Source organism: Taeniopygia guttata, chromosome 19 (assembly GCF_048771995.1).
Source record: "Taeniopygia guttata chromosome 19, bTaeGut7.mat, whole genome shotgun sequence".
Taxonomy (NCBI): domain Eukaryota; kingdom Metazoa; phylum Chordata; class Aves; order Passeriformes; family Estrildidae; genus Taeniopygia; species Taeniopygia guttata.
This window is the reverse complement of record NC_133044.1, coordinates 1337978-1350663: the sequence shown is the minus strand read 5'-3', so window position 1 is coordinate 1350663 and position 12686 is coordinate 1337978. Positions and strand designations below refer to the sequence as shown.

The 12686-nt window shown below is 51.7% G+C and overlaps 1 protein-coding gene across 9 annotated transcripts in view; it reads right to left on the bottom strand.

Moving 5' to 3' along the window:
• ACACA (acetyl-CoA carboxylase alpha) overlaps window positions 1-12686 on the bottom strand; it is a 103191-nt gene that overhangs the window by 53837 nt on the left and 36668 nt on the right. For 7 of the 9 annotated variants that reach the window (XM_041719971.2, XM_041719968.2, XM_072916779.1 and 4 more), the window contains 6 exons: window positions 11237-11350; window positions 10574-10663; window positions 10058-10176; window positions 3337-3360; window positions 1276-1419; window positions 738-834 (listed from right to left, as the gene is read on the bottom strand). In XM_041719971.2, coding sequence (XP_041575905.1) covers window positions 738-834; window positions 1276-1419; window positions 3337-3360; window positions 10058-10176; window positions 10574-10663; window positions 11237-11350 — 588 coding nt within the window. The remainder of the gene's footprint in view (window positions 1-737; window positions 835-1275; window positions 1420-3336; window positions 3361-10057; window positions 10177-10573; window positions 10664-11236; window positions 11351-12686) is intronic. The other 2 variants (XM_072916778.1, XM_072916780.1) reach the window with 1 other exon arrangement.

Here is a 12686-nt window from a genome sequence, read left to right as displayed (position 1 = left end):
AATTACCTTGGTGAGGTGAGGGGGATGTAGAGAGAGGGATCTGAGGACATTAAGGTTGACAGTAATATTCTGGAAAAGGCTAAAGTGCTTCCATACATCAGGATCAATGGATCAGTGGAAAACAAAGCCCTGTTCTGGACACAGGCTGTATTCCAGCAGAGCTTCCCACCCTTGTGGAGCAGCTACCTGTGTCTCTAAGGGAAACTGGACTTCTGTCCCTAAGGATTAGGGACCACCTGCTGCCTCTGCACCTGTTCTCCACATCTCTGCAAAAACTGAGCAGCTTCACCTCCCAAAAACAGTTCCAAGAAGTAGAACAGAGGGAAGAATCAGGATCTGAGGTGGCTGGGAAGGGTGTAAGACAGGAAACATGACAAGTCAGACATAGGACAAAGACAGCTGAAGATGCAGTTCAACATCCTGGTGCAGAGAGAGGGTCTGGAGACTTAATGGTGGGTTTAAACTCTGCTATGGTGCTGTGGATAGAGGAATTCTGCTGATGCTAAAAGCCATAAACTAAATTTACATGGAGAACAAGAGCTGAGCTGTAGTTTTAGAACAGAGCTGGAAAGTGGCCGCCCACGCCGAGTCACCTGCTGTGGAACAAGCAAGCAAATCACAGCCATAAATACACAAAGCTCCTAACTCCTGCTTCCAGCACTCCAGCTGGGGAGGAGCATCCAGCCTCAGCCCTGCTGCCAGCCTCAGAGAACCTTCCAGAAGGAAAAAACCCCTACCTTGTCTTCATCATAGAGGGAAGCGTGGCCGGCCTCGGGGAACGTCGGGCTCTGCGGGGGAGAGTCGCAGAAGCATCCCATGACTTCATCAAAGATCCTGGAATGCACCAGGGAAGGAGCAGTCACCACCAGCACACGGAGCACCCACACTGAGCCACCAGCGCTGGCAGGAAAGGGCTCCCTCCCTTGCTGGGCTCCAAGATGAGGAGGCAATTCCTCAAATTGGGTCCAGCATTGGTCAGAGACCTCCTGGGTGCAGGCTGAGGGCTCTGCTGGGGGTTTGCCTGTCCCAAGAGCTTGGAAGCACACATGCACAGAGCATTAGCAGACATCAGCACGTTCCCAACCAGCAGGAACCCGGCATGCTGATCCCTCCAACAACCTGAGGCTGCACGCGGCCACTCGCAGGGATCCAAGCAGGAACCACGCTCAGGACCAGCCCAAAGCTGACTCTAGACCTGGCAGGGCCTTCCCCCAGCTCTGCCAGGACCCAGGCAGGTGGGTGGCCGCAGGAGCCAGGCCCAGGCTGGGCACACACCTGACAAAGTCCTCGAAGGTGCGGAAGGAGACCATCCCGCCCATGCGCTGGCACGGCGGCGTGAAGGAGTTGTCCAGCAGCACGTCGCTCACGCTGGCCACGTGAGCCATCCCGTAGTGGTTGAGGTTGGAGGAGAAGGACATCCTAAACAGCAAGGCAGTGAGAGCACAGTCAGCAGGGGCAGGGCATGGGGGAACACACTGGGAGCAGGTTTGGGCACATGCTCTGAAATCAATCCCTGCTGGACTGCCCAGAGCCTCTGCCATGCCTCTGGTGCCACCCTGCCCGGGTGCTGTGCCAGTGACAGGGACACCCAGAGTTAGCCAAGGATGTTATAACCCCTGGAAAAGGGTATTTCTTGAGATGACAGGAGAATCCTGACTACGCAAAGCTGAACTTATTTTTCCTCCTGTCTTTCTGTTTTGCTTTACAGGTGGAACATGATTCAAGCAGCAACAGTTCTAAGATTTGACTCTTGAAGGATTCAGTACACTTTTACAAATGCTGTATTAACTTACTGATTCCATGATTTTTATGATCATACCATAATTTGCACTCCTCAAACGCAGCATGGTACAGTGACTTCTCCAAAATTCTTTACTGAGTCTAACACTCTCATTCCTACCCTTTCTGTTTAAGAAACAACTGAGAGTGGCACTCAGTGCTCTGGGCTGGGTGACAAGGTGAGGATCAGTCACAGGTTGGACTCCATGGTCTTGAAGGTCTTTCCCAACCTCACTTATTCTGTGATTTTTATGTTTTTTTAAAGATTCACAATGCCACAGTCAAGACTGGCAGAGGAAGGTTCTCCCCCAGTGAGGAAAAAGCACACAATGAGACTGGACCTTTCTCTGGGGACACAGCTGGGGTTTGCCTTCTCTGCAGTAATTATCACCAATTTTTGAGCTGTACTACAGACTGCCTGCAAGGTGGTGACACTTCTGAAGAGACACAAGCAGGGAGCTGGCCCAGGGTCCACACACTCCTCACTCGCCCTCCCTGGGCTTGGGGACACATTAAATCTGCTGCCAAAACTGGAGGAGATGGGGAAAAAAGTCAGGGAATGGATTCCCCACCAGACCTGGTGCCTCAGAGCTGTGAGGTGCAAGGGGGAAAAGCAGGGCCAGGACCTGGCTGAGCACTCCTGCCACAGCCACCTCCCAGCTTTGCTGGGATTTCCTCCTCTCCACACACCAAACCCACTGATCCGGTCCTGAGTACAGTGTTAACAAGTCTAAAGTATCATCAGTGTGATTAATAGCTCTCCATGCCTAAAGTCACTCTCTGTTTCTGCAATTTGTCTCTGATTAAGAGCCGTGAGACTTCCAAGCCCATTTTTACTATTTTTCCCTAAACAGGCTTGTAAGCAGTAATAAATAATAGGTATTCACGTTTTGAAAGAGGGGAATTTTTCAGGACATGCCTTGGTGTACATTCTTACAACTAATACAAAAACTATCACAGAACAGGAGCTGCACAAAAAGACAGCAGACATTTTTCATGTATTATTTAAAAGAGGAAATACTTTTCAACTGAGACACAGGAGGAAAAATTAGCGTCCAAACCACAACAAAACATGCTGTCAGCTGTTTGAGATGTAGATTCATCTATGGTGTGAGGGAGGTGAGGAAGCCCTGACAAATTCTAAGCTGTGCACAAGAAACCAGGGTAGCACCAGGCTGGGCTGGGAGGAACTGCCTGGGGCCACTGTGACACCCTGCCAGAGGGTCAGTCCTCTGGGATTCAGACCTGGGAATCCAGTGCCAACAAAGACCCTAGGACAGCACTTTGCTGTGTAACACACTGCAGATGAGCAAAGTTACCCAGCAAATTTGATTTCAGAGATTGCTGCATGCAAAATTTTTTTTTTTTTTTTTAAGAAAAGCTGAAAACATGTTTTAGACAAAGGGAGAGGAAAAGGGAAGGTAAAAGAAGAGTTATGGTGGAGAGTTTCCCAAGTAAAGAGAAGGGCAGTACAACAAAACATGCTAAGACATTCAGGATTAGGCTCCCTCTTTCTAGTGTGGCTTTTGAAATTGGAGAAGATGAGGAGTACTGTACCTGTTTAGCGTGGGGATGTTCCCTCTGAAATCAAACAAGCACAGTTAGTCACAGACTGGTTAGTGAAAGCCATCATCAAGAACCATCATCAAACCGAGGCACACAACCAGCAACATCTTCACACCTGACTGTCCCAAATTTGTCAGCGGCCAGGGAGAGCTGCCTGCCACCACCCAGATCCACCAGGGGCACAGCCAGGCCATGCAGGGAGCATGCAAACCATGGAATATCCCAGGAAAACACTTGGCATTTGCAAGGGACCCCACGCTCCTGTCCACCTTTCACAGTCCCCACTGCAAGCCCTTTGCACACAGCAAGTGCAGAGCAAGAGCAGCAAACAGCAGAGACTCAAAAAACAAAAAGTAAATAAATAAATTACCACCTCACACAGGAAAATTGCAACAGGTTGAGGAAAACAAGCCAAATCCTCAGTGCCAAAGCTCCGGGCTAAGCAGCAGCCCACGCACAGGCTCCCACAAGGCAGGGACAAAGAGCACACACAGCACCATGGAACACGTTGCATTTTCAGCATTCAGTGCTAAAAAGAACAACCTCAAGGCTAAAAAGAACAACTTTAAGGCTGATTTGAGGAAAACCTTAGCATTCTTTTATAACACCAGCCCAGCTCTCCCCATATTTGCGTGCAGCCCAGGGCTCAGTGATGCACAGGAGGCAGAGGGGAGTGAGGGGCACATTTTCAGAGCAGCAGCACAGCCCAGCCCACAGCAGCAGCAGCCAGGAGAGTGCTCCATGCAGGATGGAAAAATGGCTGGGATCTGACATGCAAAGTAGCACAGATTAAATTCAAAAAAATCCGTGCACAGAGGAGGCTTGTGCAAAGGGATTAGCAAGAATTAAAAGATGGAAAGGAGAGCTTTGAGGAACATGTGAGTGGGCACTCGCCCCCTTCCCTTCAGGAGATAAAACCACAAACTTTTGTGACATCCTAGCCCATAGGCAAGACCCCAAGTTGCTGAGCACAAAGTCCCAGTGCTTGATGACCAGTGTATTCCATGGTCACACTGGTCAGCCTGCCTGCCCTGCTCCTGTCCCAGGCTGGTTTGGCCACAGCAGAGTCACCTTCACTACAAGGTGATGTGTTGGGTGCATCACTGAGGCACAAAAAATTCCCATTGTCTCCTTAAACCATGTGGGGGAAAAAATACCTAAAACCAGATCGGTCATGGTGTAAGTAACACAAATATTCAATTTTTGGGGGGATGGTGGGGACAGACCCTGTGCTGCAGAGCCTGTGGTCAGGACAGAACGGGCCTCCAGCCCTCAGGGGGTTGGGACTATTTTTTGAGCTTGGCAAAGAGTGGGAAAGCTGCATGTGATCTACTTCAGTTGGAAAAAATAGTCTGGAGAGGACTGGCAGTTCCTACCCCCAGCAGGAACCCTCCTGAAGCCGTCCCTGGAAGGCTTTCAGGAAAGAGAGGGATGAAAAAACAGCACAACAAATGTTCAGCCCAGCCTCAAGATGGGCACCCTGGTGCTGGGCTCTGGGAGCTTCTCCTGCCACTCCACACAGAGCTGGAGAGGCAAGGAGGGAAACAGGACAAGGAGGAGTGCACTGAGAGTGAAAGAGAGCAGGTTCAAATGGGATGTCAGGGAGAAATTCCTCTCTGTGAGGGTGGCAGGCCCTGGCACAGGTGCCCACAGGAGCTGTGGCTGCCCCTGGATCCCTGGCAGTGCCCAGCTTGGACGGGGCTTGGAGCAGCCTGGGACATGGGAAGTGTCCCTGCCCATGGTAGGGGTGGAATAAAAGACCTTTAAAAGGTCCTTTCCAGCCCAAACCATCCCCAGGTTCTGTGCCAGGGCCACGTCAAAGCCCCCAGCCTGTCCTCCACACCAGCCCCAGCCCTCCTCTGAGCCCTGCTCAGCTCCCAGGATGGCCTGGAAGTGTTCCTGAGCAGGGATCTGCTGCAGCCCCGCTGGCCCCATCCCTCCTGCACCCTCTGGGCACTCTGAATTCAGTTCCCTGTGCCCCCTCCTCCTTTTCTGTCCCTTTTTCTGTGAGGAACAGGAGCCCACGCCATGGGCAGGCACGCAGAGCTCAGCTGTGGGCGAGTGCCAGCACAGGGCAAAGCTTTGGAAACGAGGCAGCAAAGCAGAATCAGCACAGGCTGGCTCAATAACCCACTTGTAGTTATTAACAGCAGTACCACAGGAGAAAGAGCAATTCCACTGGCTCTGACCAGTGCCATTCCTCTTATGTTTCTTCATTTCTGCAGAAGAATCTAACCAGAAGGCAGCGAAACATGCCTCAAACCATACATTTTGATTGAGTTTTTCCTCTCCCTCTCTCTTCCCTTATTCTTCTGCTCCCTCTGTGATTCAGCCAAGCTGAATCTGCTACAGAAGTCCAATTTGCATAAAATTATCCTCGTTCCATTCAGTTTGCTGCCCCTTCCACAGCCCCTTCTTTGCTCTGCTGGAAGATTTTGCCCTTTCCGAGGCAGGCAAGCCAAGGGAACGGCAGCACATTACTGCTGCCTGCTGCCTAATTAACATCAAACCTCAGCCCCGAGCTGCAGGGATTTACAGGTGTCCTGGAATCATCCTCCCCTCCTCCCTCCCTGTACAAACCACTCTCACAACGAGGAGGGGACCCCAGGCTGCCTGACACCCCATGGGTTATCCCTTTGGGGCTCCAGGTAGGGTCAGAGCCCCCAGCAGCACAGCTGGGTCACTCCTGGCATCCAGAGGTTGATGCCAGAGGCTGCTCCAGCAAATAGTCCACAGAAAATGCTGTCACTTTGTCAGAAACTCACATTTTACGAGTAGATCATTGTAAAATGATAGCAGGGAAAAAAAACCGTACATGCTGCTGTAAATGTGAGTGAGTGTGGGGTTCTTAAAAAAGCCCTGTTTGGGACCAGGGATATTTCAGCCTTCCAAATGGTTTCTACCTGTAAACTAAGGAAGAGGCTGACAAAAAGGAACCACCAAAACTCCCCATAGATGATAAAACATCAGGAGACAGCATGGGGAGAGACCATGCACCACTCCTGGGCCCAGAAACCAGCAACACAAGTCCAAGGTGGGGCATGAACAAACATCCACAAGCACAGAGGGAGATTTCAGGCCAAACCAAGCACAAGACAGCTGAGACATCTGTACTGAAAGATACCCTTGGATGGGGCTCTGAACAGCCTGGTCTAGTGGGAAGTTCCCTGTCCACTGCAGGGGTGGAACGAGATGGGCTTTAAGGTCCTTCCACCCCAGGGCGTTCTGCAGTGTGATGATGATGATGAAATGCAGAGCAAACCACTCCTAAGCTCAACTTCCACCCTTGAAGCACCATGGACACCAGGCTGCAGCCCCAGGAATGAATCCAACCCAGACAAGGCATTTTTGCCTCTGCATCCCTGCTTGTGGAGTGTGCATTCCCAGCTCCAGAGGCAGACATCTCCTTTGTGGAGCCCCCAGAGCCACACTCACCTCACTATCAACACCTCACCTGCAGGGCTAAACCCTTCCTTACTTCCTCCTTCCAGTGCTACATCCTGACCCAGGACATCCCAACCCAGAGTGGCAGCTGGGGGTGCTTCAAGGGACAGAGGGAAGTGAGGGCTCAGTGCCCAGAGGGGCTGGGAAGGCAAGGCTGAGACAGCAGGGACCAAAACCAGGCTGAGCTGTATTTCAGTTTCCTCTGGGGCTCCACAAAGCAGAAGGCAGAGCCCTGGGCTATCCCTGCCACACCCCAAAATCAGGATATATCCAGCACCTCTAAGTCTCCTTGTCAGCATCTGCCACAGGGGACACATCCAGCTGTGAGACAAACAGGGATCTGTTTGGTGGGAGCACATTCATCTCCGAGCTCTTCCCTCCTGATCCTGCAGCACATCTGCTCCTGGGGAAGGGGGGATCAAGCTGAGCAGCCTGGCTGGGGGAGCTGCAGGGAAGGAGATGCTCTGGGAGGAGCAGGGCAGCAGCAGGCTCCAAGAGCTGGCTACAGCAGACAATGTCCCAGTTTAATTTAAACCTTACAGCTTCAGACATAAGAAAGGCTGCTGGAAAGCAGGAGAGGAGAGGGGATTAGAAAGAAACACTTTTGTTGAAAAAGCACTATAATTCCCTCTCCTCCACACACAATGTTTCTTTGAACAGAAGATTTGAAGCTAAGATTAGGCAAGGCCTGTTTCATGAGCACCTCAGAAAGGCCTTTCAGGGTCTGTCACCTGGGCTGCCGTGACACAAAGGCAGCTGAACCCTCTGAGCAGTCAGTTCTGCCCCCTGTGCCCACGGCAGCAGGGCTGGCACAACACACACAGCAGAGCCCAGCCCTGAGCAGGGCTCCTTTCCCCTGCCACCCCTCTCCCCAGGAGCCTGGCATCCCAGGGCAGCTCATGCCAGGCAAGGATGGCACTCTGCACCCCTGTGCAGCCTGTGGCCGCTGGCACCCCAGAGGTGCCCTGGATCCACGCCTCCAGATGGGATTTCTGCATGGAGAGGGCTCCCAAACCCCATTTGCAGCCAGATGGTGACACTGCACTCCTCATCTGCCCTGCACAGGCACAGGGATGCTGATGGACTCGCAAAGCCCTCTGTGCTTCCCATTAGAAGCCGTTTTCCTCCCCCTGACTCTCCCTTGCTCTTCAGTGGGGATTCTTGCATTAGGATGTTTGCTGTTAATTTAAACAAATAATTCCCCAAACAGTTTCTGCCCACAGAACCCACCAGGAGCAGGTTGCACTTCTGTGACTCTGTCAGCAGATTTAACAGCTTTTCTGTCCTCTCTGCTTCCCTGTGGGCAGCTGATGGCAATCCTTCCATGGCCAAAGCCACAAAGTCTGAGCCCGAGCTGTGATCAGGCAGCTCAGAGGGAGAGGCTGGGATTGCTTCTGCCACAATTAAGTAAAGGCATAGCAGGGTTAAATACCAATAACGAAGAATTTAAATACAAATTTAAAATCCTAATTAGAATTTAAACCATTAGCAGTTTGCTGTTTTCTCTACATGAATGTTTGCTTCCATAAAACTTGGGTTCTCAAAGGTTCACAGACATCTGACACAAAGGGGCCAGGGCTCAAAAATATCGGAGGCAGTGGTGAAAAATGTGTGGCATCATGTAACAGCAGCTCCCCAAGGAAATGCTCTCCTGAGGGCTCCCTGGCATCTGCTCCTGGGTCACCAGCCCTGCAGAGCCTCCAGGGACATTCTGGGATATTTTGGCCTTGGGCTTTGCCCTTGGAATGCATTTTTAGCTTTTCAGCCTAAGAATCTGTGCTACAAAAGACACAGAAAAGCACATGATGAACACAGACCCTGGTCAAGAACAACAAAGAAGATTTAAGCAGGACAATGTTTAACACCCAGGTGTGGCTTCAGGCCTCAAACCCTGTGCCACCACCAGCCCTTGGGCTCCTCCAGCCACCCCAGAGGGAGAGCAAGAAGCTGCCCCAAGCATCAGGAGCCAAATTCACCACTGGCAGCTGGAGGCACCTGCCAGGAGCTGAGCCTGCTTCCCTCGAGGGCACGGTGCCTTCTGCCCCTGCCAGCAGCACAGCGAGCAGAGCTGGGCTCAGAACACTGTCCCAGCCAGCTCAGTGTAAGGCAGAGCAGATTCCCGGCCAAAGAGCTGCTCCTGGAGCAGGGCACATCTCTCCTCTCCCAGCTGACCTTGTCTGATTAAGGCTGTGCACAGAGCAGAGCACTGGCAGGCCAAAAATCCCCGAGCAACAAAGGCAACCGAGGCCAGCAGAGGAGAAACGGAGGAAGAAGGAAGAGGAGAAGGGAACATTATAAAGGGGTACTAAAAATAGTATGCAATTATGTACAAATATTCCAGCAATGCAGGGAACAGATGAGCCCAGACACATGTCCCATTTGTAGCAGGAGTGCTTTGGGGGCTGGCTGTTCATTTCCAGCAAAGCAGACCCTGAAAACCATTTCATAAAAGGTACTGATGGATTCCCAGCCAAGCGAGACCGGACCCCACCAGAAATGAGATCAGGGCAGAGATGTTCGGGAACAAAGGAGGCAGCAAGGGCCCGGCACGGACCAACAGTGGCACCCGGTGGCTGCGGGGACTCACTGCCACCTCCGAGCCAGCAGGGACCAGCCCCTGAGAGCTCCAGCACCGTCCTGGGGAAAGCACAGGGCAGGCTGGCCCCACACACACCCAGGAACAACCCTGCCCCACGGCAGGAGCTTGGGAGGAGATTGTCTGTAAGGTCCTTCCAACCCAAACCACTCTGATCCAGTGCTGCTGCAAGCTCTGATAATCAGGTTTGCTTTTCTGAAATGATGCCACCCTCCTCTCCAGCAGTTGATGCTTTCGGTCGTAGTCACAAGGAATGCAAAACTGAAAATCAAACTGTGTCAACCCCAGCATTTTGTATAAAACTCTCATCTCGGCCTGCTCCATCAAAAAATCTTGTGCCACAAAAGATGTCACCTTATCCAGGCAAGGCAGGAAGGAGCAGAGCCACACAAGCAGTCAGAAAGGGCTGGCAGGAGGGGACAGAGACTGTTTGACTGTTCTGTATTAAAATTCCAATTAATTGATTATTCTGTCTGGAATTACATCTTTTGGAAGGCTCGGCATTCAGCCAGAACTGACATTCTAGAGATAACTTCCAAGCTAGAAACCAGAAAACACAGGAAAACCATCACACCCGAATGAACCCCTTTTCTCCAGCAGCCCTAGTGCAAGCTCTCTTTGCCAGGGCAGGACGAGCCCCTCCCAAATGTGCAGCTGCAGAGAAAATCTGACCTGTTGGGGTGGGAGGTGGGCAGCATGAACTGGAACTCCACCACGCAGGTGTTGTCCTTCAGCTGGCGGTGCTGCACGCTGTTCAGCTCGTAGGCAATGTAGGCTCTCCTCACGTACACCTGAGGGCACAGAACCCGTCAGCCCCAGGGCAGGCAGCCCCAGAGACCTCTCACAGCTAAAATACAAACATGCCTGCACATGAGCAGCTAGATCAACTCTAATTCAACCAGAATGTATTCCTTGAGGGAGGCCAGAGCCATCATCCTCTGACAGAACTTTCACTTTCTGCCTTCAACCGCCTCAGTCTTCACACAAATGCAACTTGAATTTGAAATTTCACTCAGTTACCAATGTTAATGCTGTAAATACCAGATTCTATGCATGCCCAATGCCACACAATCTACAGTTCCCTTGGATCTTGCAGGGTTGCTCAGAACATTTGCAGACAGTGCTCAAAACAAACCAAATCCACAGAAAAATTAAAAATACAAATTTTTTCAATGGGAATGAACTCACCTCCAAAGCTGCCATTCTCACCACCTGGTTACTGTGGTAGAAGAAGTTGGGAAGCACATCAAAGATGGATGTCTCAGACAAAATGAGTTTCTAGGAGAGATGACATTAAGCAGGGGTTTAAAAGTGTGTCTTGCAACCAGGATCAGGCAGAAATGGAAAAGCCCCAAATCAAGCCTGGCTAGTTCTGATTTCGAAGCTTCTCCCGTTGTTCATCAAGGACTATGACTTTTTTATATTAAACCATAGAAAACCTGAAGTCGGAAGGGATCACTGAGCCCAACTTCCTGCTGCTCACAGACTCAAACTAAAACCATACGAGAGGAGCTCACACGGGTGCCCCTGGAGCTCTGGCAGCCTCGGGGCTGTGCCCATTCCCCGGGGAGCCTGGGCAGTGCCACTCTCTGGGGAAAGAACCTTTTCCTAATGTCCAATCTGGGCTTCCCCTGGCACAGCTCCACTCCATCTCCTCGTGCCTGGTGCCCAGAGTCCCCCGGGAGGAAGGTGCAGAACTGGCACGAGGCCGTCCCCACCTCGGCACAGGGACAAAACCAAAAAAACAGGGCAAAGCTGGACACCAGACCAAGACAACTTAAAGCCACCATGACCTTGGGACGTGAAGGGCAGTGAGAAGGAAGCAGGGAGCAGGGAGGGGGCTGGGGGTACCTGCAGGTTCTCAATGCAGAACTGGTGGCCGTACATGTCGATGGCCGACAGGAAGATGGACTCCACCTGGTTGTGACGCAGCTCGTAGGAGGGCAGGTGGGAAGCAATGAGAACCTGGGGAAACACAGGGGATGTCAGAGAAAGGAGCCATGCAGGGCCAGCAGCAGGCAGCTCCAGCAGCCTGCCCCATCCCTGAAGAGGCACCTGTGTTCTGCGGGTGATGCTGCACACCCTCTCCCCTCCCCGGCCTCATCTGTGTGCCTGTGTTATTGCAATTCCCCAGGGAGAAAGGGAACAGCTTCCATCAAGTTCCATCAGTGCATGTGATTTAGCAGGGCAGGGCTGCCAGCCCTGGGGATTGCTGCCCAGCTGTTAATTGGGAAGCAGAGCTGGCGGGGAGCAGTTGTGGGGAGGCTCGTGCTGGAGCCACGCTCTGCTCCTGGGCAGGGGAGGGAACAGCCACCACTGCCAGGTACTAAATGCCCAACGTGAAGGATGCAGAGGTAGGAAATAGAAGCAGCCTGCAGGGAAAATGAAGTGGAAGAGCAACATAAGGACTGCAGCAGCATCCCCAGTTGCTGTGGGGAGGTTCAATAGCAGAACGGTTCAAGGACACAAGCACAATCCTGGAGGAAACAGAAGGTCACTGAGCAGCTTCAAACACCGTGTTCCTTTTCAATAGCCAAGCTCTGAAATAAAAGGAGAGACCCCTGAAGTGTGAGCTTTCCTGCTTTAGGCTGGAGATGGGGACTGTGCAGTAAGAGGAGTGATCAGACTCAGGGGTCAGCGCTATCAGGAAACCTCTCACCCCTCCCTGGCAACAGAGGGAGGGTGAAATGAACTGCTGAAGAGGAAGCTCACAACAATATCTGGGTGCCTATGTGACATTCAAATCAGTTCTGTAGCAGACTCTTGGAATTTACAGTATCCAGAGTTTTTCCAATTATTTCCAGGTTCGAACAAAACTGACAAAGCGCAGCACAAGGATGGAAGAAGCCCTGCAAAAGGCCAGCACAATTCTTCGTGGCAATTCCTTAGCAGCTGCAAAGAACAGCTGGTTCTTGTGCAAATGGCTCTCCCTGTTCTCTGCACACGTGGATTCACAACTGTAAGGCAGCTGAGGAACCAGGAGAGCCTGTCCATGTTGTTCCTGTACAATCCAGGCAGCCTGTGCTGCTCAGGCTTGCAGATGACAAAACCACCAAAAACCACAGTGGCCACACATTCCCACTGCCTCCATCATACAAACCATGGGCTACTCACAACGAACTCCTGTGTGAGCCAGACACAACTTTTTGGAGGAGCGGGGACAAAGGAATGCATGTCAAATTTAAATATTACAGCGACGGGGAACGTGCTGCAGTCATCACAGTTAATCACTGCTAATTAGCTTTACTGCCAAAGTGCTGCCCACAGGAACCCACTCTCCCCGTTGGCACAGTGATCAAAA